Source organism: Phyllobates terribilis, unplaced genomic scaffold (genome assembly GCF_046119375.1).
Source record: "Phyllobates terribilis strain yellow unplaced genomic scaffold, ASM4611937v1 Scaffold_6__1_contigs__length_29720123, whole genome shotgun sequence".
Lineage (NCBI taxonomy): Eukaryota > Metazoa > Chordata > Amphibia > Anura > Dendrobatidae > Phyllobates > Phyllobates terribilis.
This window is the reverse complement of record NW_027362766.1, coordinates 7,812,139-7,831,837: the sequence shown is the minus strand read 5'-3', so window position 1 is coordinate 7,831,837 and position 19,699 is coordinate 7,812,139. Positions and strand designations below refer to the sequence as shown.

The window sequence follows — 19,699 nt, the reverse complement described above, 5'->3', positions numbered from 1 at the left end:
GGAGCGCGCCTCGTCCAGTGTGCGGGCCCAGGGAGCGCGCCTCGTCCAGTGTGCGGCCCCAGGGAGCGCGCCTCGTCCAGTGTGCGGCCCCAGGGAGCGCGCCTCGTCCAGTGTGCTGCCCCAGGGAGAGTTCCTTGTCCCGTGTGTGGCCCCAGAGAGCACACCTCGTATGATATGTGGCACTCGGGGAGCGCGCCTCATCCAGTGTGTGGCCCCAGGGAGAGCGCCTCGTACAATGTGCGGCACCCGGAGAGCACGCCTCGTCCAGTGTGCGGCCCCAGCGAGCGCGCCTTGTCTAGTGTGCGGTCCCAGAGAGCATTCCTCGTCCAGTGTGCGGCCCCAGGGAGCACGCCTCGTCCAGTGTGCGGCCCCAGGGAGCGCGCCTCGTCCAGTGTGCGGCCCCAGGGAGCGCGCCTCGTCCAGTGTTCGGCCCCAGGGAGCGCGCCTCGTTCAGTGTGCGGCCCCAGGGAGCGCGCCTCGTCTAGCGTGCGGTCCCAGGGAGCGCGCCTCGTCCAGTGTGCGGCCCCAGGGAGCGCGCCTCGTCCAGTGTGCGGCCCCAGGGAGCGCGCCTAGTCCAGTGTGCGGCCCCAGGGAGCGCGCCTCGTCCAGTGTGCGGCCCCAGGGAGCGCGCCTCGTCCAGTGTGCGGGCCCAGGGAGCGCGCCTCGTCCAGTGTGCGGCCCCAGGGAGCGCGCCTCGTCCAGTGTGCGGCCCCAGGGAGCGCGCCTCGTCCAGTGTGCGGCCCCAGGGAGCGCGCCTCGTCCAGTGTGCTGCCCCAGGGAGAGTTCCTTGTCCCGTGTGTGGCCCCAGAGAGCACACCTCGTATGATATGTGGCACTCGGGGAGCGCGCCTCATCCAGTGTGTGGCCCCAGGGAGAGCGCCTCGTACAATGTGCGGCACCCGGAGAGCACGCCTCGTCCAGTGTGCGGCCCCAGCGAGCGCGCCTTGTCTAGTGTGCGGTCCCAGAGAGCATTCCTCGTCCAGTGTGCGGCCCCAGGGAGCACGCCTCGTCCAGTGTGCGGCCCCAGGGAGCGCGCCTCGTCCAGTGTGCGGCCCCAGGGAGCGCGCCTCGTCCAGTGTTCGGCCCCAGGGAGCGCGCCTCGTCCAGTGTGCGGCCCCAGGGAGCGCGCCTCGTCCAGTGTGCGGCCCCAGGGAGCGCGCCTCGTCCAGTGTGCGGCCCCAGGGAGCGCGCCTCGTCCAGTGTGCGGCCCCAGGGAGCGCGCCTCGTCCAGTGTGCGGCCCCAGGGAGCGCGCCTCGTCCAGTGTGCGGCCCCAGGGAGCGCGCCTCGTCCAGTGTGCGGCCCCAGGGAGCGCCTCGTCCAGTGTGCAGCCCCAGGGAGCGCGCCTCGTCCAGTGTGCGGCCCCAGGGAGCGCGCCTCGTCCAGTGTGCGGCCCCAGGGAGCGCGCCTCGTCCAGTGTGCGGCCCCAGGGAGCGCGCCTCGTCCAGTGTGCGGCCCCAGGGAGCGCGCCTCGTCCAGTGTGCGGCCCCAGGGAGCGCGCCTCGTCCAGTGTGCGGCCCCAGGGAGCGCGCCTCGTCCAGTGTGCGGCCCCAGGGAGCGCGCTTCGTCCAGTGTGCGGCCCCAGGGAGCGCTCCTCGTCCAGTGTGCGGCCCCAGAGAGCACACCTCGTATGATATGCGGCACTCGGGGAGCACGCCTCATCCAGTGTGCGGCCCCAGGGAGAGTTCCTCGTATGATGTGCGGCACTCGGGGAGCACGCCTCATCCAGTGTGTGGCCCCAGGGAGAGCGCCTCGTACAATGTGCGGCACCCGGAGAGCACGCCTCGTCCAGTGTGTGGCCCCAGCGAGCGCGCCTTGTCTAGTGTGCGGTCCCAGAGAGCGCGCCTTGTCTAATGGGCGGCCCCAGGGAGCATTCCTTGTCCAGTGTGCGGCCCCAGGGAGCACGCCTCGTCCAGTGTGCGGCCCCAGGGAGCACGCCTCGTCCAGTGTGCGGCCCCAGGGAGCGCGCCTCGTCCAGTGTGCGGCCCCAGCGAGCGCGCCTCATCCAGTGTGCGGCCCAAGGAAGCGCGCCTCGTCCAGTGTGCGGCCCCAGGAAGCGCGCCTCGTCCAGTGTGCGGCCCCAGGGAGCGCGCCTCGTCCAGTGTGCGGCCCCAGGGAGCGCGCCTCGTCCAGTGTGCGGCCCCAGGGAGCGCGCCTCGTCCAGTGTGCGGCCCCAGGGAGCGCGCCTCGTCCAGTGTGCGTCCCCAGGGAGCGCGCCTCATCCAGTGTGCGTCCCTAGGGAGCGCGCCTCGTCCAGTGTGCGGCCCCAGGGAGCGCGCCTCGTCCAGTGTGCGGCCCCAGGGAGCGCGCCTCGTCCAGTGTGCGGCCCCAGGGAGCGCGCCTCGTCCAGTGTGCGGCCCCAAGGAGCGCGCCTCGTCCAGTGTGCTGCCCCAGGGAGCGCGCCTCGTCCAGTGTGCGGCCCCAGGGAGCGCGCCTCGTCCAGTGTGCTGCCCCAGGGAGAGTTCCTTGTCCCGTGTGTGGCCCCAGAGAGCACACCTCGTATGATATGCGGCACTCGGGGAGCACGCCTCGTCCAGTGTGCGGCCCCAGGGAGAGCGCCTCGTACAATGTGCGGCACCCCGAGAGCACGCCTCGTCCAGTGTGCGGCCCCAGGGAGAGTTCCTTGTCCCGTGTGCGGCCCCAGAGAGCACACCTCGTATGATGTGCCGCACTCGGGGAGCACGTCTCGTCCAGTGTGCGGCCCCAGCGAGCGCGCCTCGTCCAGTGTGCGGCCCCAGGGAGCGCGCCTCGTCCAGTGTGCGGCCCCAGGGAGCGCGCCTCGTCCAGTGTGCGGCCCCAGGGAGCGCGCCTCGTCCAGTGTGCGGCCCCAGGGAGCGCGCCTCGTCCAGTGTGCAGCCCCAGGGAGCGCGCCTCGTCCAGTGTGCGGGCCCAGGGAGCGCGCCTCGTCCAGTGTGCGGCCCCAGGGAGCGCGCCTCGTCCAGTGTGCGGGCCCAGGGAGCGCGCCTCGTCCAGTGTGCGGCCCCAGGGAGCGCGCCTCGTCCAGTGTGCGGCCCCAGGGAGCGCGCCTCGTCCAGTGTGCGGCCCCAGGGAGCGCGCCTTGTCCAGTGTGCTGCCCCAGGGAGAGTTCCTTGTCCCGTGTGTGGCCCCAGAGAGCACACCTCGTATGATATGCGGCACTCGGGGAGCGCGCCTCATCCAGTGTGTGGCCCCAGGGAGAGCGCCTCGTACAATGTGCGGCACCCGGAGAGCACGCCTCGTCCAGTGTGCGGCCCCAGCGAGCGCGCCTTGTCTAGTGTGCGGTCCCAGAGAGCATTCCTCGTCCAGTGTGCGGCCCCAGGGAGCACGCCTCGTCCAGTGTGCGGCCCCAGGGAGCGCGCCTCGTCCAGTGTGCGGCCCCAGGGAGCGCGCCTCGTCCAGTGTTCGGCCCCAGGGAGCGCGCCTCGTCCAGTGTGCGGCCCCAGGGAGCGCGCCTCGTCTAGTGTGCGGCCCCAGGGAGCGCGCCTCGTCCAGTGTGCGGCCCCAGGGAGCGCGCCTCGTCCAGTGTGCGGCCCCAGGGATCGCGCCTCGTCCAGTGTGCGGCCCCAGGGAGCGCGCCTCGTCCAGTGTGCGGCCCCAGGGAGCGCCTCGTCCAGTGTGCGGCCCCAGGGAGCGCGCCTCATCCAGTGTGCGGCCCCAGGGAGCGCGCCTCGTCCAGTGTGCGGCCCCAGGGAGCGCGCCTCGTCCAGTGTGCGGCCCCAGGGAGCGCGCCTCGTCCAGTGTGCGGCCCCAGGGAGCGCGCCTCGTCCAGTGTGCGGCCCCAGGGAGCACGCCTCGTCCAGTGTGCGGCCCCAGGGAGCGCGCCTCGTCCAGTGTGCGGCCCCAGGGAGCGCGCCTCGTCCAGTGTGCGGCCCCAGGGAGAGCGCCTCGTACAATGTGCGGCACCCGGAGAGCACGCCTCGTCCAGTGTGTGGCCCCAGCGAGCGCGCCTTGTCTAGTGTGCGGTCCCAGAGAGCGCGCCTTGTCTAATGGGCGGCCCCAGGGAGCATTCCTTGTCCAGTGTGCGGCCCCAGGGAGCACGCCTCGTCCAGTGTGCGGCCCCAGGGAGCACGCCTCGTCCAGTGTGCGGCCCCAGGGAGCGCGCCTTGTCCAGTGTGCGGCCCCAGCGAGCGCGCCTCATCCAGTGTGCGGCCCCAGGAAGCGCGCCTCGTCCAGTGTGCGGCCCCAGGAAGCGCGCCTCGTCCAGTGTGCGGCCCCAGGGAGCGCGCCTCGTCCAGTGTGCGGCCCCAGGGAGCGCGCCTCGTCCAGTGTGCGGCCCCAGGGAGCGCGCCTCGTCCAGTGTGCGGCCCCAGGGAGCGCGCCTCGTCCAGTGTGCGTCCCCAGGGAGCGCGCCTCATCCAGTGTGCGTCCCCAGGGAGCGCGCCTCGTCCAGTGTGCGGCCCCAGGGAGCGCGCCTCGTCCAGTGTGCGGCCCCAGGGAGCGCGCCTCGTCCAGTGTGCGGCCCCAGGGAGCGCGCCTCGTCCAGTGTGCGGCCCCAAGGAGCGCGCCTCGTCCAGTGTGCTGCCCCAGGGAGCGCGCCTCGTCCAGTGTGCGGCCCCAGGGAGCGCGCCTCGTCCAGTGTGCTGCCCCAGGGAGAGTTCCTTGTCCCGTTTGTGGCCCCAGAGAGCACACCTCGTATGATATGCGGCACTCGGGGAGCACGCCTCGTCCAGTGTGCGGCCCCAGGGAGAGCGCCTCGTACAATGTGCGGCACCCCGAGAGCACGCCTCGTCCAGTGTGCGGCCCCAGGGAGAGTTCCTTGTCCCGTGTGCGGCCCCAGAGAGCACACCTCGTATGATGTGCCGCACTCGGGGAGCACGTCTCGTCCAGTGTGCGGCCCCAGCGAGCGCGCCTCGTCCAGTGTGCGGCCCCAGGGAGCGCGCCTCGTCCAGTGTGCGGCCCCAGGGAGCGCGCCTTGTCCAGTGTGCGGCCCCAGGGAGCGCGCCTCGTCCAGTGTGCGGCCCCAGGGAGCGCGCCTCGTCCAGTGTGCGGGCCCAGGGAGCGCGCCTCGTCCAGTGTGCGGCCCCAGGGAGCGCGCCTCGTCCAGTGTGCGGCCCCAGGGAGCGCGCCTCGTCCAGTGTGCGGCCCCAGGGAGCGCGCCTCGTCCAGTGTGCGGCCCCAGGGAGCGCGCCTCGTCCAGTGTGCGGCCCCAGGGAGCGCGCCTCGTCCAGTGTGCTGCCCCAGGGAGAGTTCCTTGTCCCGTGTGTGGCCCCAGAGAGCACACCTCGTATGATATGCGGCACTCGGGGAGCGCGCCTCATCCAGTGTGTGGCCCCAGGGAGAGCGCCTCGTACAATGTGCGGCACCCGGAGAGCACGCCTCGTCCAGTGTGCGGCCCCAGCGAGCGCGCCTTGTCTAGTGTGCGGTCCCAGAGAGCATTCCTCGTCCAGTGTGCGGCCCCAGGGAGCACGCCTCGTCCAGTGTGCGGCCCCAGGGAGCGCGCCTCGTCCAGTGTGCGGCCCCAGGGAGCGCGCCTCGTCCAGTGTTCGGCCCCAGGGAGCGCGCCTCGTCCAGTGTGCGGCCCCAGGGAGCGCGCCTCGTCTAGTGTGCGGCCCCAGGGAGCGCGCCTCGTCCAGTGTGCGGCCCCAGGGAGCGCGCCTCGTCCAGTGTGCGGCCCCAGGGAGCGCGCCTCGTCCAGTGTGCGGCCCCAGGGAGCGCGCCTCGTCCAGTGTGCGGCCCCAGGGAGCGCGCCTCGTCCAGTGTGCGGCCCCAGGGAGCGCGCCTCGTCCAGTGTGCGGCCCCAGGGAGCGCCTCGTCCAGTGTGCGGCCCCAGGGAGCGCGCCTCGTCCAGTGTGCGGCCCCAGGGAGCGCGCCTCGTCCAGTGTGCGGCCCCAGGGAGCGCGCCTCGTCCAGTGTGCGGCCCCAGGGAGCGCGCCTCGTCCAGTGTGCGGCCCCAGGGAGCACGCCTCGTCCAGTGTGCGGCCCCAGGGAGCGCGCCTCGTCCAGTGTGCGGCCCCAGGGAGCGCGCCTCGTCCAGTGTGCGGCCCCAGGGAGCGCGCCTCGTCCAGTGTGCGGCCCCAGGGAGCGCGCCTCGTCCAGTGTGCGGCCCCAGGGAGCGCGCCTCGTCCAGTGTGCGGCCCCAGGGAGCGCTCCTCGTCCAGTGTGCGGCCCCAGGGAGAGTTCCTTGTCCCGTGTGTGGCCCCAGAGAGCACACCTCGAATGATATGCGGCACTCGGGGAGCACGCCTCATCCAGTGTGCGGCCCCAGGGAGAGTTCCTCGTATGATGTGCGGCACTCGGGGAGCACGCCTCATCCAGTGTGCGGCCCCAGGGAGCGCGCCTCATCCAGTGTGTGGCCCCAGGGAGAGCGCCTCGTACAATGTTCGGCACCCGGAGAGCACGCCTCGTCCAGTGTGTGGCCCCAGCGAGCGCGCCTTGTCTAGTGTGCGGTCCCAGAGAGCGCACTTTGTCTAATGGGCGTCCCCAGGGAGCATTCCTCGTCCAGTGTGCGGCCCCAGGGAGCACGCCTCGTCCAGTGTGCGGCCCCAGGGAGCACGCCTCGTCCAGTGTGCGGCCCCAGGGAGCGCGCCTCGTCCAGTGTGCGGCCCCAGGGAGCGCGCCTCGTCCAGTGTGCGGCCCCAGGGAGTGCGCCTCGTCCAGTGTGCTGCCCCAGGGAGCGCGCCTCGTCCAGTGTGCGGCCCCAGGGAGCGCGCCTCGTCCAGTGTGCTGCCCCAGGGAGAGTTCCTTGTCCCGTGTGTGGCCCCAGAGAGCACACCTCGTATGATATGCGGCACTCTGGGAGCACGCCTCGTCCAGTGTGCGGCCCCAGGGAGAGCGCCTCGTACAATGTGCGGCACTCCGAGAGCACGCCTCGTCCAGTGTACGGCCCCAGGGAGAGTTCCTTGTCCCGTGTGCGGCCCCAGAGAGCACACCTCGTATGATGTGCCTCACTCGGGGAGCACGCCTCGTCCAGTGTGCGGCCCCAGCGAGCGCGCCTTGTCCAGTGTGCGGTCCCAGAGAGCGGACCTTGTCCAATGGGCGGCCCCAGGGAGCGCGCCTCGTCCAGTGTGCGGCGTCAGGGAGAGCACAACTTGTCCGGTGTGCAGCTCCAGAGAGCCTGCCTTCTCCGGTGTGTGGCCCCAGAGAGCGCGCCTTGTCCAGTGTACGGCCCCAGGGAAAGCACCTCTTACGGTGTGCGGACCCGGGGAGAGTGCGCCTCGTGCAGTGTCCGGCCCCAGGGAGAGTGCCTCGTTCGGTTTGCGGCCCCAGGGAGAGCACGCCTCTTCCAGTTGCAGCCCCAGGGAGAGCATGCATTATCGGGTGTGGGCCCCAGAGAGCATGCCTCGTTCGATGTGCGGCCCCAGAGAGCGCTCCTTGGCCGGAGTGCGGCCCCGGGGAGCGCTCCTTGGCCGGAGTGCGGCCCCGGGGAGCGCTCCTTGGCCGGAGTGCGGCCCCGGGAAGCGCTCCTTGGCCGGAGTGCGGCCCCGGGGAGCGCTCCTTGGCCAGAGTGCGGCCCCGGGGAGCGCTCCTTGGCCGGAGTGCGGCCCCGGGGAGCGCTCCTTGGCCAGTGTGCGGCCCCAGGGAGCGCTCCTTGGCCAGTGTGCGGCCCTGAGAAGAGCGCCTCGTCCAATGTGCGACCCCAGCAAACGCCTCGTACCATGTACAGATCATGTCCCATCATCATCCCATGGTCACTTGGATTGTGGTTTTCTCTCCCTAGTGCTGAACTTCTTCCTGGACAGTAGTTGTGGATTTCCGCGGGACCGGCTCGTGGTCAGTAAAGATCGCAGAGCAGTGCGCAGTGTACCCGGGGTGCCCATGCTTTTTGCAGCGGAGCGGTTAATGACAAGCTGCCACGTGTCCATGGAGCTGGTCCTGGGAGATGTGGCCGTCACACAGGGACGATATTACTGGGAATGCTCTGTGGACCCCAGCTCCTACGTGGTGAAAGTGGGCGTGGGGCAAGAGAGTAAACTGCAGGAGCTATTCCAAGTGCCCCAGGATGTGGTCAGTCCCAGGTGAGACAGGGCTGGGGAAAGGGAACCCTGCTATGTGTCCTACCTGTGGTGTGGGCTGTCAGTGGGTGTCCTGTGCTGCAGTGTTGGGGGCTGTCAGTGGGTGTCCTGTGCTGCAGTGTTGGGGGCTGTCTGTGGGTGTCCTGTGCTGCAGTGTTGGGGGCTGTCTGTGGGTGTCCTGTGCTGCAGTGGTGGGGGCTGTCTGTGGGTGTCCTGTGCTGCTGTGGTGGGGGCTGTCTGTGGGTGTCCTGTGCTGCTATGGTGGGGGCTGTCTATGGGTGTCCTGTGCTGCAGTGGTGGGGGCTGTCTGTGGGTGTCCTGTGCTGCAGTGGTGGGGGCTGTGTGTTGGTGTCCTGTGCTGCTGTGGTGGGGGCTGTCAGTGGGTGTCCTGTGCTGCTGTGGTGGGGGCTGTCTGTGGGTGTCCTGTGCTGCAGTGGTGGGGGCTGTCTGTGGGCGTTCTGTGCTGCTGTGGTGGGGGCTGTCTGTGGGTGTTCTGTGCTGCAGTGGTGGGGGCTGTCTATTGGTGTCCTGTGCTGCTGTGGTGGGGGCTGTCTGTGGGTGTCCTGTGCTGCTATGGTGGGGGCTGTCTATGGGTGTCCTGTGCTGCAGTGGTGGGGGCTGTCTATGGGTGTCCTGTGCTGCTGTGGTGGGGGCTGTCTGTGGGTGTCCTGTGCTGCTATGGTGGGGGCTGTCAGTGGGTATCCTGTGCTGCTGTGGTGGGGGCTGTCTGTGGGAGTCCTGTGCTGCAGTGGTGGGGGCTGTCTGTGGGTGTCCTGTGCTGCAGTGGTGGGGGCTGTCTGTGGGTGTCCTGTGCTGCAGTGGTGGGGGCTGTGTGTTGGTGTCCTGTGCTGCTGTGGTGGGGGCTGTCAGTGGGTGTCCTGTGCTGCTGTGGTGGGGGCTGTCTGTGGGTGTCCTGTGCTGCAGTGGTGGGGGCTGTCTGTGGGCGTTCTGTGCTGCTGTGGTGGGGGCTGTCTGTGGGTGTCCTGTGCTGCAGTGTTGGGGGCTGTCTGTGGGTGTACTGTGCTGCAGTAGTGGGGGCTGTTAGTCTTCATCCTGTGCTGCTGTGGTGGGGGCTGTCTGTGGGTGTCCTGTGCTGCTATGGTGGGGGCTGTCTATGGGTGTCCTGTGCTGCAGTATTGGGGGCTGTCTGTGGGTGTCCTGTGCTGCAGTGGTGGGGGCTGTCTGTGGGTGTCCTGTGCTGCTGTGGTGGGGGCTGTCTGTGTGTGTCCTGTGCTGCAGTATTGGGGGCTGTCTGTGGGTGTCCTGTGCTGCAGTGGTGGGGGCTGTCTGTGGGTGTCCTGTGCTGCTGTGGTGGGGGCTGTCTGTGGGTGTCCTGTGCTGCAGTATTGGGGGCTGTCTGTGTGTGTCCTGTGCTGCAGTGTTGGGGGCTGTCTGTGGGTGTCCTGTGCTGCTGTGGTGGGGGCTGTCTATGGGCATCCTGTGCTGCTGTTGTGGGGGCTGTCTGTGGGTGTCCTGTGCTGCAGTGTTGGGGGCTGTCTATGGGCATCCTGTGCTGCTATGGTGGGGGCTGTCTGTGGGTGTCCTGTGCTGCTATGGTGGGGGCTGTCTGTAGGTGTCCTGTGCTGCAGTGTTGGGGGCTGTCTGTGGGTGTCCTGTGTTGCAGTGTTGGAGGCTGTCTGTGGGTGTCCTGTGCTGCTGTGGTGGGGCTGTCTGTGGGTGTCCCGTGCTGCAGTGTTGGGGGCTGTCTATGGGCATCCTGTGCTGCTGCAGTGGGGCTGTTAGTGTGCATCCTGTGCTGCTATGCTGGGGGCTGTATGTGGGTGTCCTGTGCTGCTATGGTGGGGGCTGTCTGTAGGTGTCCTGTGCTGCAGTGTTGGGGGCTGTCTGTGGGTGTCCTGTGTTGCAGTGTTGGAGGCTGTCTGTGGGTGTCCTGTGCTGCTGTGGTGGGGCTGTCTGTGGGTGTCCCGTGCTGCAGTGTTGGGGGCTGTCTATGGGCATCCTGTGCTGCTGCAGTGGGGCTGTTAGTGTGCATCCTGTGCTGCTATGCTGGGGGCTGTATGTGGGTGTCCTGTGCTGCTGTGGTGGGGGCTGTCTATGGGCATCCTGTGCTGCTATGCTGGGGGCTGTATGTGGGTGTCCTGTGCTGCAGTGGTGGGGGCTGTCTGTGGGTGTTCTGTGCTGCAGTGGTGGGGGCTGTCTGTGGGTGTACTGTGCTGCAGTGCTGGGGGCTGTGTGTGGGTGTCCTGTGCTGCAGTGGTGGGGGCTGTCTGTGGGTGTCCTGTGCTGCAGTGGTGGGGGCTGTGTGTGGGTGTCCTGTGCTGCAGTGGTGGGGGCTGTCTGTGGGTGTTCCGTGCTGCAGTGGTGGGGGCTGTCTGTGGGTGTACTGTGCTGCAGTGCTGGGGGCTGTCTGTGGGTGTCCTGTGCTGAAGTGGTGGGGGCTGTCTATGGGCGTCCTGTGCTGCAGTGGTGGGGGCTGTGTGTGGGCGTCCTGTGCTGCTATGGTGGGGGCTGTCTGTGGGTGTCCTGTGCTGCTGCAGTGGTGGGGGCTGTCTGTGGGTGTCCTGTGCTGCTGTGGTGGGGGCTGTCTGTGGGTGTCCTGTGCTGCAGTAGTGGGGGCTGTCTGTGGGTGTCCTGTGCTGCAGTGGTGGGGGTTGTCTGTGGGTGTCCTGTGCTGCAGTAGTGGGGGCTGTCTGTGGGTGTCCTGTGCTGCAGTGGTGGGGGCTGTCTGTGGGTGTCCTGTGCTGCAGTGGTGGGGGCTGTCTATGGGTGTCCTGTGCTGCAGTGGTGGGGGCTGTCTATGGGCGTCCTGTGCTGCAGTGGTGCTGGTTGTCTGTGGGTGTCCTGTGCTGCTGTGGTGGGGGCTGTCTGTGGGTGTCCTGTGCTGCAGTGGTGGGGGCTGTCTGTGGGTGTCCTGTGCTGCAGTGGTGGGGGCTGTCTATGGGCGTCCTGTGCTGCAGTGGTGGGGGCTGTCTGTGGGTGTCCTGTGCTGCTGTGGTGGGGGTTGTCTGTGGGTGTCCTGTGCTGCTGTGGTGGGGGCTGTGTGTTGGTGTCCTGTGCTGCAGTGGTGGGGGCTGTCTGTGGGTGTCCTGTGCTGCTGTGGTGGGGGCTGTCTGTGGGTGTCCTGTGCTGCAGTGGTGGGGGCTGTCTGTGGGAGTCCTGTGCTGCTGTGGTGGGGGCTGTCTGTGGGTGTCCTGTGCTGCTATGCTGGGGGCTGTCTGTGGGTGTGCTGTGCTGCTGTGGTGGGGGCTGTCTGTGGGAGTCCTGTGCTGCTGTGGTGGGGGCTGTCTGTGGGTGTCCTGTGCTGCAGTGGTGGGGGCTGTCTATGGGCGTCCTGTGCTGCTGTGGTGGGGGCTGTCTATGGGTGTCCTGTGCTGCTGTGGTGGGGGCTGTCTGTGGGTGTCCTGTGCTGCAGTGGTGGGGGCTGTCTATGGGCGTCCTGTGCTGCTGTGGTGGGGGCTGTCTATGGGTGTCCTGTGCTGCAGTGGGGGGGGGCTGTCTGTGGGTGTCCTGTGCTGCAGTGTTGGGGGCTGTCTATGGGCGTCCTGTGCTGCAGTGGGGGGGGCTGTCTGTGGGTGTCCTGTGCTGCAGTGTTGGGGGCTGTCTGTGGGTGTCCTGTGCTGCAGTGGTGCTGGTTGTCTGTGGGTGTCCTGTGTTGCAGTGGTGGGGGCTGTGTGTTGGTGTCCTGTGCTGCTATGGTGGGGGCTGTCTATGGGTGTCCTGTGCTGCAGTGGTGGGGGCTGTCTGTGGGTGTCCTGTGCTGCAGTGGTGGGGGCTGTCTGTGGGAGTCCTGTGCTGCTGTGGTGGGGGCTGTCTGTGGGAGTCCTGTGCTGCTGTGGTGGGGGCTGTCTGTGGGTGTCCTGTGGTGGGGGCTGTCTGTGGGTGTCCTGTGCTGCTGTGGTGGGGGCTGTCTGTGGGTGTCCTGTGCTGCAGTTGTGGGGGCTGTCTGTGGGTGTCCTGTGCTGCAGTGTTGGGGGCTGTCTGTGGGTGTCCTGTGCTGCTGTGGTGAGGCTGTCTCTGGGTGTCCAGTGCTGCTGTGTTGGGGGCTGTCCATGGGCATCCTGTGCTGCTGCAGTGGGGCTGTTAGTGTGCATCCTGTGCTGCTATGCTGGGGGCTGTATGTGGGTGTCCTGTGCTGCTATGGTGGGGGCTGTCTGTGGGTGTCCTGTGCTGCAGTGTTGGGGGCTGTCCGTGGGTGTCCTGTGTTGCAGTGTTGGAGGCTGTCTGTGGGTGTCCTGTGCTGCTGTGGTGGGGCTGTTTGTGTGCATCCTGTGCTGCTATGCTGGGGGCTGTATGTGGGTGTCCCGTGCTGCAGTGTTGGGGGCTGTCTATGGGCATCCTATGCTGCTGCAGTGGGGCTGTCTATGGGCATCCTGTGCTGCTATGCTGGGGGCTGTATGTGGGTGTCCTGTGCTGCAGTGGTGGGGGCTGTCTATGGGCATCCTGTGCTGCTATGCTGGGGGCTGTCTGTGGGTGTCCTGTGCTGCAGTGTTGGGGGCTGTCTGTGGGTGTCCTGTGCTGCAGTGGTGGGGGCTGTATGTGGGTGTCCTGTGCTGCTGTGGTGGGGGCTGTCTATGGGCATCCTGTGCTGCTATGCTGGGGTCTGTATGTGGGTGTCCTGTGCTGCAGTGGTGGGGGCTGTCTGGGTGTGTTCTGTGCTGCAGCGGTAGGGGCTGTCTGTGGGTGTCCTGTGCTGCAGTGGTGGGGGCTGTCTGTGGGTGTTCTGTGCTGCAGTGGTGGGGGCTGTCTGTGGGTGTACTGTGCTGCAGTGCTGGGGGCTGTCTATGGGCATCTTGTGCTGCAGTGGTGGGGGCTGTGTGTGGGTGTCCTGTGCTGCAGTGGTGGGGGCTGTCTGTGGGTGTCCTGTGCTGCTGTGGTGGGGGCTGTCTGTGGGTGTCCTGTGCTGCTGTGGTGGGGGCTGTCTATGGGCGTCCTGTGCTGCAGTGGTGCTGGTTGTCTGTGGGTGTCCTGTGCTGCAGTGTTGGGGGCTGTCTGTGGGTGTCCTGTGCTGCTGTGGTGGGGCTGTCTGTGGGTGTCCTGTGCTTCTGTGGTGGGGCTGTCTGTGGGTGTCCTGTGCTGCAGTGGTGGGGGCTGTCTGTGGGAGTCCTGTGCTGCTGCAGTGGGGCTGTCTGTGGGTGTCCTGTGCTGCAGTGGGGGGGGGGTGTCTGTGGGTGTCCTGTGCTGCAGTGGTGGGGGCTGTCTATGGGCGTCCTGTGCTGCTGCATTGGGGCTGTTAGTGTGCATCCTGTGCTGCTGTGGTGCGGCTGTCTGTGGGTGTCCTGTGCTGCAGTGTTGGGGGCTGTCTGTGGGTGTCCTGTGCTGCAGCGTTGGGGGCTGTCTGTGGGTGTCCTGTGCTGCTGTGGTGGGGGCTGTCTGTGGGAGTCCTGTGCTGCAGTGGTGGGGGCTGTCTCTGGGTGTCCTGTGCTGCTGTGGTGGAGGCTGTCTGTGGGTGTCCTGTGCTGCTGTGGTGGGGGCTGTCTGTGGGTGTCCTGTGCTGCAGTGGTGGGGGCTGTCTGTGGGTGTCCTGTGCTGCAGTGTTGGAAGCTGTCTGTGGGTGTCCTGTGCTGCAGTGTTGGGGGCTGTCTGTGGATGTCCTGTGCTGCAGTGGTGGGGGCTGTCTGTGGGTGTCCTGTGCTGCTATGCTGGGGGCTGTCTGTGGGTTTCCTGTGCTGCAGTGGTGGGGGCTGTCTGTGGGTGTCCTGTGCTGCTGTGGTGGGGCTGTCTGTGGGTGTCCTGTGCTGCAGTGTTGGAAGCTGTCTGTGGGTGTCCTGTGCTGCAGTGTTGGGGGCTGTCTGTGGGTGTCCTGTGCTGCAGTGGTGGGGGCTGTTAGTCTACATCCTGTGCTGCTGTGGTGGGGCTGTCTGTGGGTGTCCTGTGCTGCAGTGGTGGGGGCTGTCTATGGGCGTCCTGTGCTGCTTCAGTGGGGCTGTTAGTCTGCATCCTGTGCTGCTATGCTGGGGGCTGTCTGTGGGTGTCCTGTGCTGCTATGCTGGGGGCTGTCTGTGGGTTTCCTGTGCTGCTGTGGTGGGGGCTGTCTGTGGGTGTCCTGTGCTGCTGTGGTGGGGGCTGTCTGTGGGTGTCCTGTGCTGCTATGCTGGGGGCTGTCTGTGGGTTTCCTGTGCTGCAGTGGTGGGGGCTGTCTGTGGGTGTCCTGTGCTGCTGCAGTGGGGCTGTTAGTGTGCATCCTGTGCTGCTATGCTGGGGGCTGTCTGTGGGTGTCCTGTGCTGCAGTGGTGGGGGCTGTCTATGGGCGTCCTGTGCTGCTGCAGTGGGTCTGTTAGTCTGCACCCTGTGCTGCTATGCTGGGGGCTGTCTGTGGGTTTCCTGTGCTGCAGTGGTGGGGGCTGTCTGTGGGTGTCCTGTGCTGCAGTGTTGGGGGCTGTCTGTGGGTGTCCTGTGCTGCAGTGGTGGGGGCTGTCTATGGGCGTCCTGTGCTGCTGCAGTGGTGCTGTTAGTCTGCATCCTGTGCTGCTATGCTGGGGGCTGTCTGTGGGTTTCCTGTGCTGCAGTGGTGGGGGCTGTCTGTGGGTGTCCTGTGCTGCAGTGTTAGGGGCTGTCTGTGGGTGTCCTGTGCTGCAGTGTTGGGGGCTGTCTGTGGGTGTCCTGTTCTGCAGTGTTGGGGTCTGTCTGTGGATGTCCTGTGCTGCAGTGGTGGGGGCTGTCTGTGGGTGTCCTGTGCTGCTATGCTGGGGGCTGTCTGTGGGTTTCCTGTGCTGCAGTGGTGGGGGCTGTCTGTGGGTGTCCTGTGCTGCTGTGGTGGGGCTGTCTGTGGGTGTCCTGTGCTGCAGTGTTGGAAGCTGTCTGTGGGTGTCCTGTGCTGCAGTGTTGGGGGCTGTCTGTGGGTGTACTGTGCTGCAGTAGTGGGGGCTGTTAGTCTACATCCTGTGCTGCTGTGGTGGGGCTGTCTGTGGGTGTCCTGTGCTGCAGTGGTGGGGGCTGTCTATGGGCGTCCTGTGCTGCTGCAGTGGGGCTGTTAGTCTGCATCCTGTGCTGCTATGCTGGGGGCTGGCTGTGGGTGTCCTGTGATGCTATGCTGGGGGCTGTCTGTGGGTGTCCTGTGCTGCCGTGGTGGGGGCTGTCTGTGGGTGTCCTGTGCTGCCGTGGTGGGGGCTGTCTGTGGGTGTCCTGTGCTGCTATGCTGGGGGCTGTCTGTGGGTTTCCTGTGCTGCAGTGGTGGGGGCTGTCTGTGGGTGTCCTGTGCTGCTGTGGTGGGGCTGTCTGTGGGTGTCCTGTGCTGCAGTGTTGGAAGCTGTCTGTGGGTGTCCTGTGCTGCAGTGTTGGGGGCTGTCTGTGGGTGTACTGTGCTGCAGTAGTGGGGGCTGTTAGTCTTCATCCTGTGCTGCTGTGGTGGGGCTGTCTGTGGGTGTCCTGTGCTGCAGTGGTGGGGGCTGTCTATGGGCGTCCTGTGCTGCTGCAGTGGGGCTGTTAGTCTGCATCCTGTGCTGCTATGCTGGGGGCTGGCTGTGGGTGTCCTGTGATGCTATGCTGGGGGCTGTCTGTGGGTTTCCTGTGCTGCTGTGGTGGGGGCTGTCTGTGGGTGTCCTGTGCTGCCGTGGTGGGGGCTGTCTGTGGGTGTCCTGTGCTGCTATGGTGGGGGCTGTCTGTGGGTTTCCTGTGCTGCAGTGGTGGGGGCTGTCTGTGGGTGTCCTGTGCTGCTGCAGTGGGGCTGTTAGTGTGCATCCTGTGCTGCTATGCTGGGGGCTGTCTGTGGGTGTCCTGTGCTGCAGTGGGGCTGTTAGTCTGCATCCTGTGCTGCTATGCTGGGGGCTGTCTGTGGGTTTCCTGTGCTGCAGTGGTGGGGGCTGTCTATGGGCGTCCTGTGCTGCTGCAGTGGGTCTGTTAGTCTGCACCCTGTGCTGTGCTGCGCAGTCAGTGCTCAGCTCTCCTCTCTTCTGTCTTCAGTAGGTATGATCCGGACAGTGGCCATGACTCAGGTGCTGAAGATGCGACTATGGACACGTCTCCGTCCTTCTGTTTCCTGACTATCGGGATGGGGAAAATCCTGCAGTCTCATGGCACCACCCCGACCTCCCGCGACCCATCAGGCTGCACCGTTCCTCTACCCCCGCGACTAGGTGTCTGCTTGGACTATGAGAAGGGCCGCGTGGGGTTCTTTGATGCTGTTTCACACCGCAGCCTGTGGGAGGGCAGCGTGGATTGCTCCAGCCCCGTGTGTCCAGCATTTTGTTTTATCGGAGGGGGCGCCCTTCAGTTACAGGAGCTGGTGTCCATTAAACACGAGCGCAGGGTGACTATCGGAGGGTTCACTAAAGCAGAATGAAGGTGTACACAACAGTGTATCTGTGGCCAGGCCTGGACATAGCGGAACTAGGGTGCGCACTACAGTGCGGCAGTGGCTGGGCTGGGATATAGCCTAACGAGGGTGTGCACCAGAGTGGAGCAGTGGCTGGGCTGGGATATAGCGGAACGAGGGTGCTCACCACAGTGCGGCAGTGGCTGGGCTGGGATATAGCCTAACGAGGGTGTGCACCAGAGTGGAGCAGTAGCTGGGCTGGGATATAGCGGAACGAGGGTGCTCACCACAGTGCGGCTGTAGCTGGGCCTGGACATGGCGGAACAAGGGTGCGCACCAGATGGGGGATGTAGCTTGGCTGAGATATAGTGGAATGAGGGTGCACACCACAGTGTGCGGTTGTAGCCGGGCCTGAACATAGTGGAATGAGGGTGCGCCCCACAGTGCGGCTGTAGCCGGGCCTGAAGATAGTGTAATGAGGGTGCGCCCCACAGTGCGGCTGTAGCCAGGCCTGAACATAGTGTAATGAGGGTGCGCCCCACAGTGCGGCTGTAGCCGGGCCTGAACATAGTGTAATGAGGGTGCGCCCCACAGTGCGGCTGTAGCCGGGCCTGAACATAGTGTAATGAGGGTGCGCCCCACAGTGCGGCTGTAGCCAGGCCTGAACATAGTGTAATGAGGGTGCGCCCCACAGTGCGGCTGTAGCCGGGCCTGAACATAGTGGAATGAGGGTGCGCCCCACAGTGCGGCTGTAGCTGGGCTGGGATATAGCGGAACGAGGGTGCTCACCACAGTGCGGCTGTAGCTGGGCCTGGACATGGCGGAACAAGGGTGCGCACCAGATGGGGGATGTAGCTTGGCTGAGATATAGTGGAATGAGGGTGCACACCACAGTGTGCGGTTGTAGCCGGGCCTGAACATAGTGGAATGAGGGTGCGCCCCACAGTGCGGCTGTAGCCGGGCCTGAACATAGTGTAATGAGGGTGCGCCCCACAGTGCGGCTGTAGCCAGGCCTGAACATAGTGTAATGAGGGTGCGCCCCACAGTGCGGCTGTAGCCGGGCCTGAACATAGTGGAATGAGGGTGCGCCCCACAGTGCGGCTGTTGCCGGGCCTGAACATAGTGGAATGAGGGTGCGCCCCACAGTGCGGCTGTAGCCGGGCCTGAACATAGTGTAATGAGGGTGCGCCCCACAGTGCGGCTGTAGCCGGGCCTGAACATAGTGGAATGAGGGTGCTCCCCACAGTGCGGCTGTAGCCGGGCCTGAACATAGTGGAATGAGGGTGCGCCCCACAGTGCGGCTGTAGCCGGGCCTGAACATAGTGGAATGAGGGTGCACACCACAGTGTGCGGTTGTAGCCGGGCCTGAACATAGTGGAATGAGGGTGCGCCCCACAGTGCGGCTGTAGCCGGGCCTGAACATAGTGGAATGAGGGTGCGCCCCACAGTGCGGCTGTTGCCGGGCCTGAACATAGTGGAATGAGGGTGCGCCCCACAGTGCGGCTGTAGCCGGGCCTGAACATAGTGTAATGAGGGTGCGCCCCACAGTGCGGCTGTAGCCGGGCCTGAACATAGTGGAATGAGGGTGCTCCCCACAGTGCGGCTGTAGCCGGGCCTGAACATAGTGGAATGAGGGTGCGCCCCACAGTGCGGCTGTAGCCGGGCCTGAACATAGTGGAATGAGGGTGCGCCCCACAGTGCGGCTGTAGCCGGGCCTGAACATAGTGGAATGAGGGTGCTCCCCACAGTGCGGCTGTAGCCGGGCCTGAACATAGTGGAATGAGGGTGCGCCCCACAGTGCGGCTGTAGCCAGGCCTGAACATAGTGTAATGAGGGTGCGCCCCACAGTGCGGCTGTAGCCGGTCCTGAACATAGTGTAATGAGGGTGCGCCCCACAGTGCGGCTGTAGCCAGGCCTGAACATAGTGGAATGAGGGTGCGGCTGTTGCTGGGCCTGAACATAGTGGAATGAGGGTGCGCCCCACAGTGCGGCTGTAGTTGGGCCTGAACATAGCGGAATGAGGGTGCGCCCCACAGTGCGGCTGTAGCCAGGCCTGAACATAGTGTAATGAGGGTGCGCCCCACAGTGCGGCTGTAGCCAGGCCTGAACATAGTGGAATGAAGGTGCGCCCCACAGTGCGGCTGTAGCCAGGCCTGAACATAGTGGAATGAGGGTGCGGCTGTTGCCGTGCCTGAACATAGTGGAATGAGTGTGCGCACCACAGTGCGGCTGTAGCCAGGCCTGAACATAGTGGAATGAGGGTGCGCCCCACAGTGCGGCTGTAGCCGGGCCTGAACATAGCGGAATGAGGGTGCGCCTCACAGTGCGGCGGTGGCTGGGCTGGGATATAGCGTATCCAGATTGCGCATCAGAGTGGAGCTGTAGCTGGGCTGGGATATAGCAGAACGAGGGTGCTCATCACAGTGCGGCTGTAGCCGGGCCTAGACATGGTGGAACGAGGGTGCGCACCAGATGGGGGATGTAGCTTGGCTGAGATATAGTGGAATGAGGGTGTGCACCACAGTGCTGCTATAGCCAGGCCTGAACATAGTGGAATGAGGGTGCGCCCCACAGTGCGGCTGTTGCCAGGCCTGAACATAGTGGAATGAGGGTGCGCCCCACAGTGCGGCTGTAGCCGGGCCTGAACATAGTGTAATGAGGGTGCGCCCAACAGTGCGGCTGTAGCCGGGCCTGAACATAGCGGAATGAGGGTGCGCCTCACAGTGCGGCGGTGGCTGGGCTGGGATATAGCGTATCCAGATTGCGCATCAGAGTGGAGCTGTAGCTGGGCTGGGATATAGCGGAACGAGGGTGCTCACCACAGTGCGGCTGTAGCTGGGCCTAGACATGGTGGAACGAGGGTGCGCACCAGATGGGGGATGTAGCTTGGCTGAGATATAGTGGAATGAGGGTGCACACCACAGTGCTGCTATAGCCGGGCCTGAACATAGTGGAATGAGGGTGCGCACCACAGTGCGGCTGTAGCCGGGCCTGAACATAGTGGAATGAGGGTGTGCCCCACAGTGCGGCTGTAGCCGGGCCTGAACATAGTGGAATGAGGGTGTGCCCCACAGTGCGGCTGTTGCTGGGGCTGGACATGCAGAACGAGGGTGTGCCCACCACAGTAGGACTGTAGCCAGGCCTGGACATGTTGGATCGAGGCTGCACACCAGAGTGCGGCTGTAGCCTGCATTGGACAGTTATGTGGCCCCTGTGGTCAGTGTCCTTGTCTCTTCATTCTTTTTCCATTCGGGCTGGACCCGCCGTCTTCCCCGCACCCTCCTGTCCGTGCACACGTGCCACTTTTTATGCACTTTTCTTTCCGTGGAGGCCGAGCTCCCGTCTACCTTTTTCTACACGTGGACCTCAGAAAACGACACATGTGCACAGAACAAGCATGAACACGCGCATGTACATAGAGCCAGCAGGGCCCCTGCATGCTCCTGTCTGTGAAGGGGGTAACCAGTCCACCATCCCGCAGGTTAACCCTTCACAAGCAAATGAAAGCATGTGATGGAGATGGTGACCCGCTGATCGGGGTGGTGATGGTGCACCCAC

At 65.8% G+C, this 19,699-nt stretch overlaps 1 protein-coding gene across 2 annotated transcripts in view; it reads left to right on the top strand.

Annotated features, from left to right (window-relative positions):
* Positions 1–17,285, top strand: part of TRIM46 (tripartite motif containing 46) — a 53,068-nt gene extending 35,783 nt beyond the window's left edge. Inside the window, exons 9-10 of one of the 2 annotated variants that reach the window (XM_073637308.1) lie at positions 7,635–7,932; positions 15,793–17,285. In XM_073637308.1, coding sequence (XP_073493409.1) covers positions 7,635–7,932; positions 15,793–16,168 — 674 coding nt within the window. In that variant the 3' untranslated portion in view covers positions 16,169–17,285. Of the gene's footprint in view, positions 1–7,634; positions 7,933–15,789 lie in introns of both variants that reach the window. The other variant, XM_073637307.1, reaches the window with a different exon arrangement.
* The last annotated feature ends 2,414 nt before the right edge of the window (positions 17,286–19,699 follow it).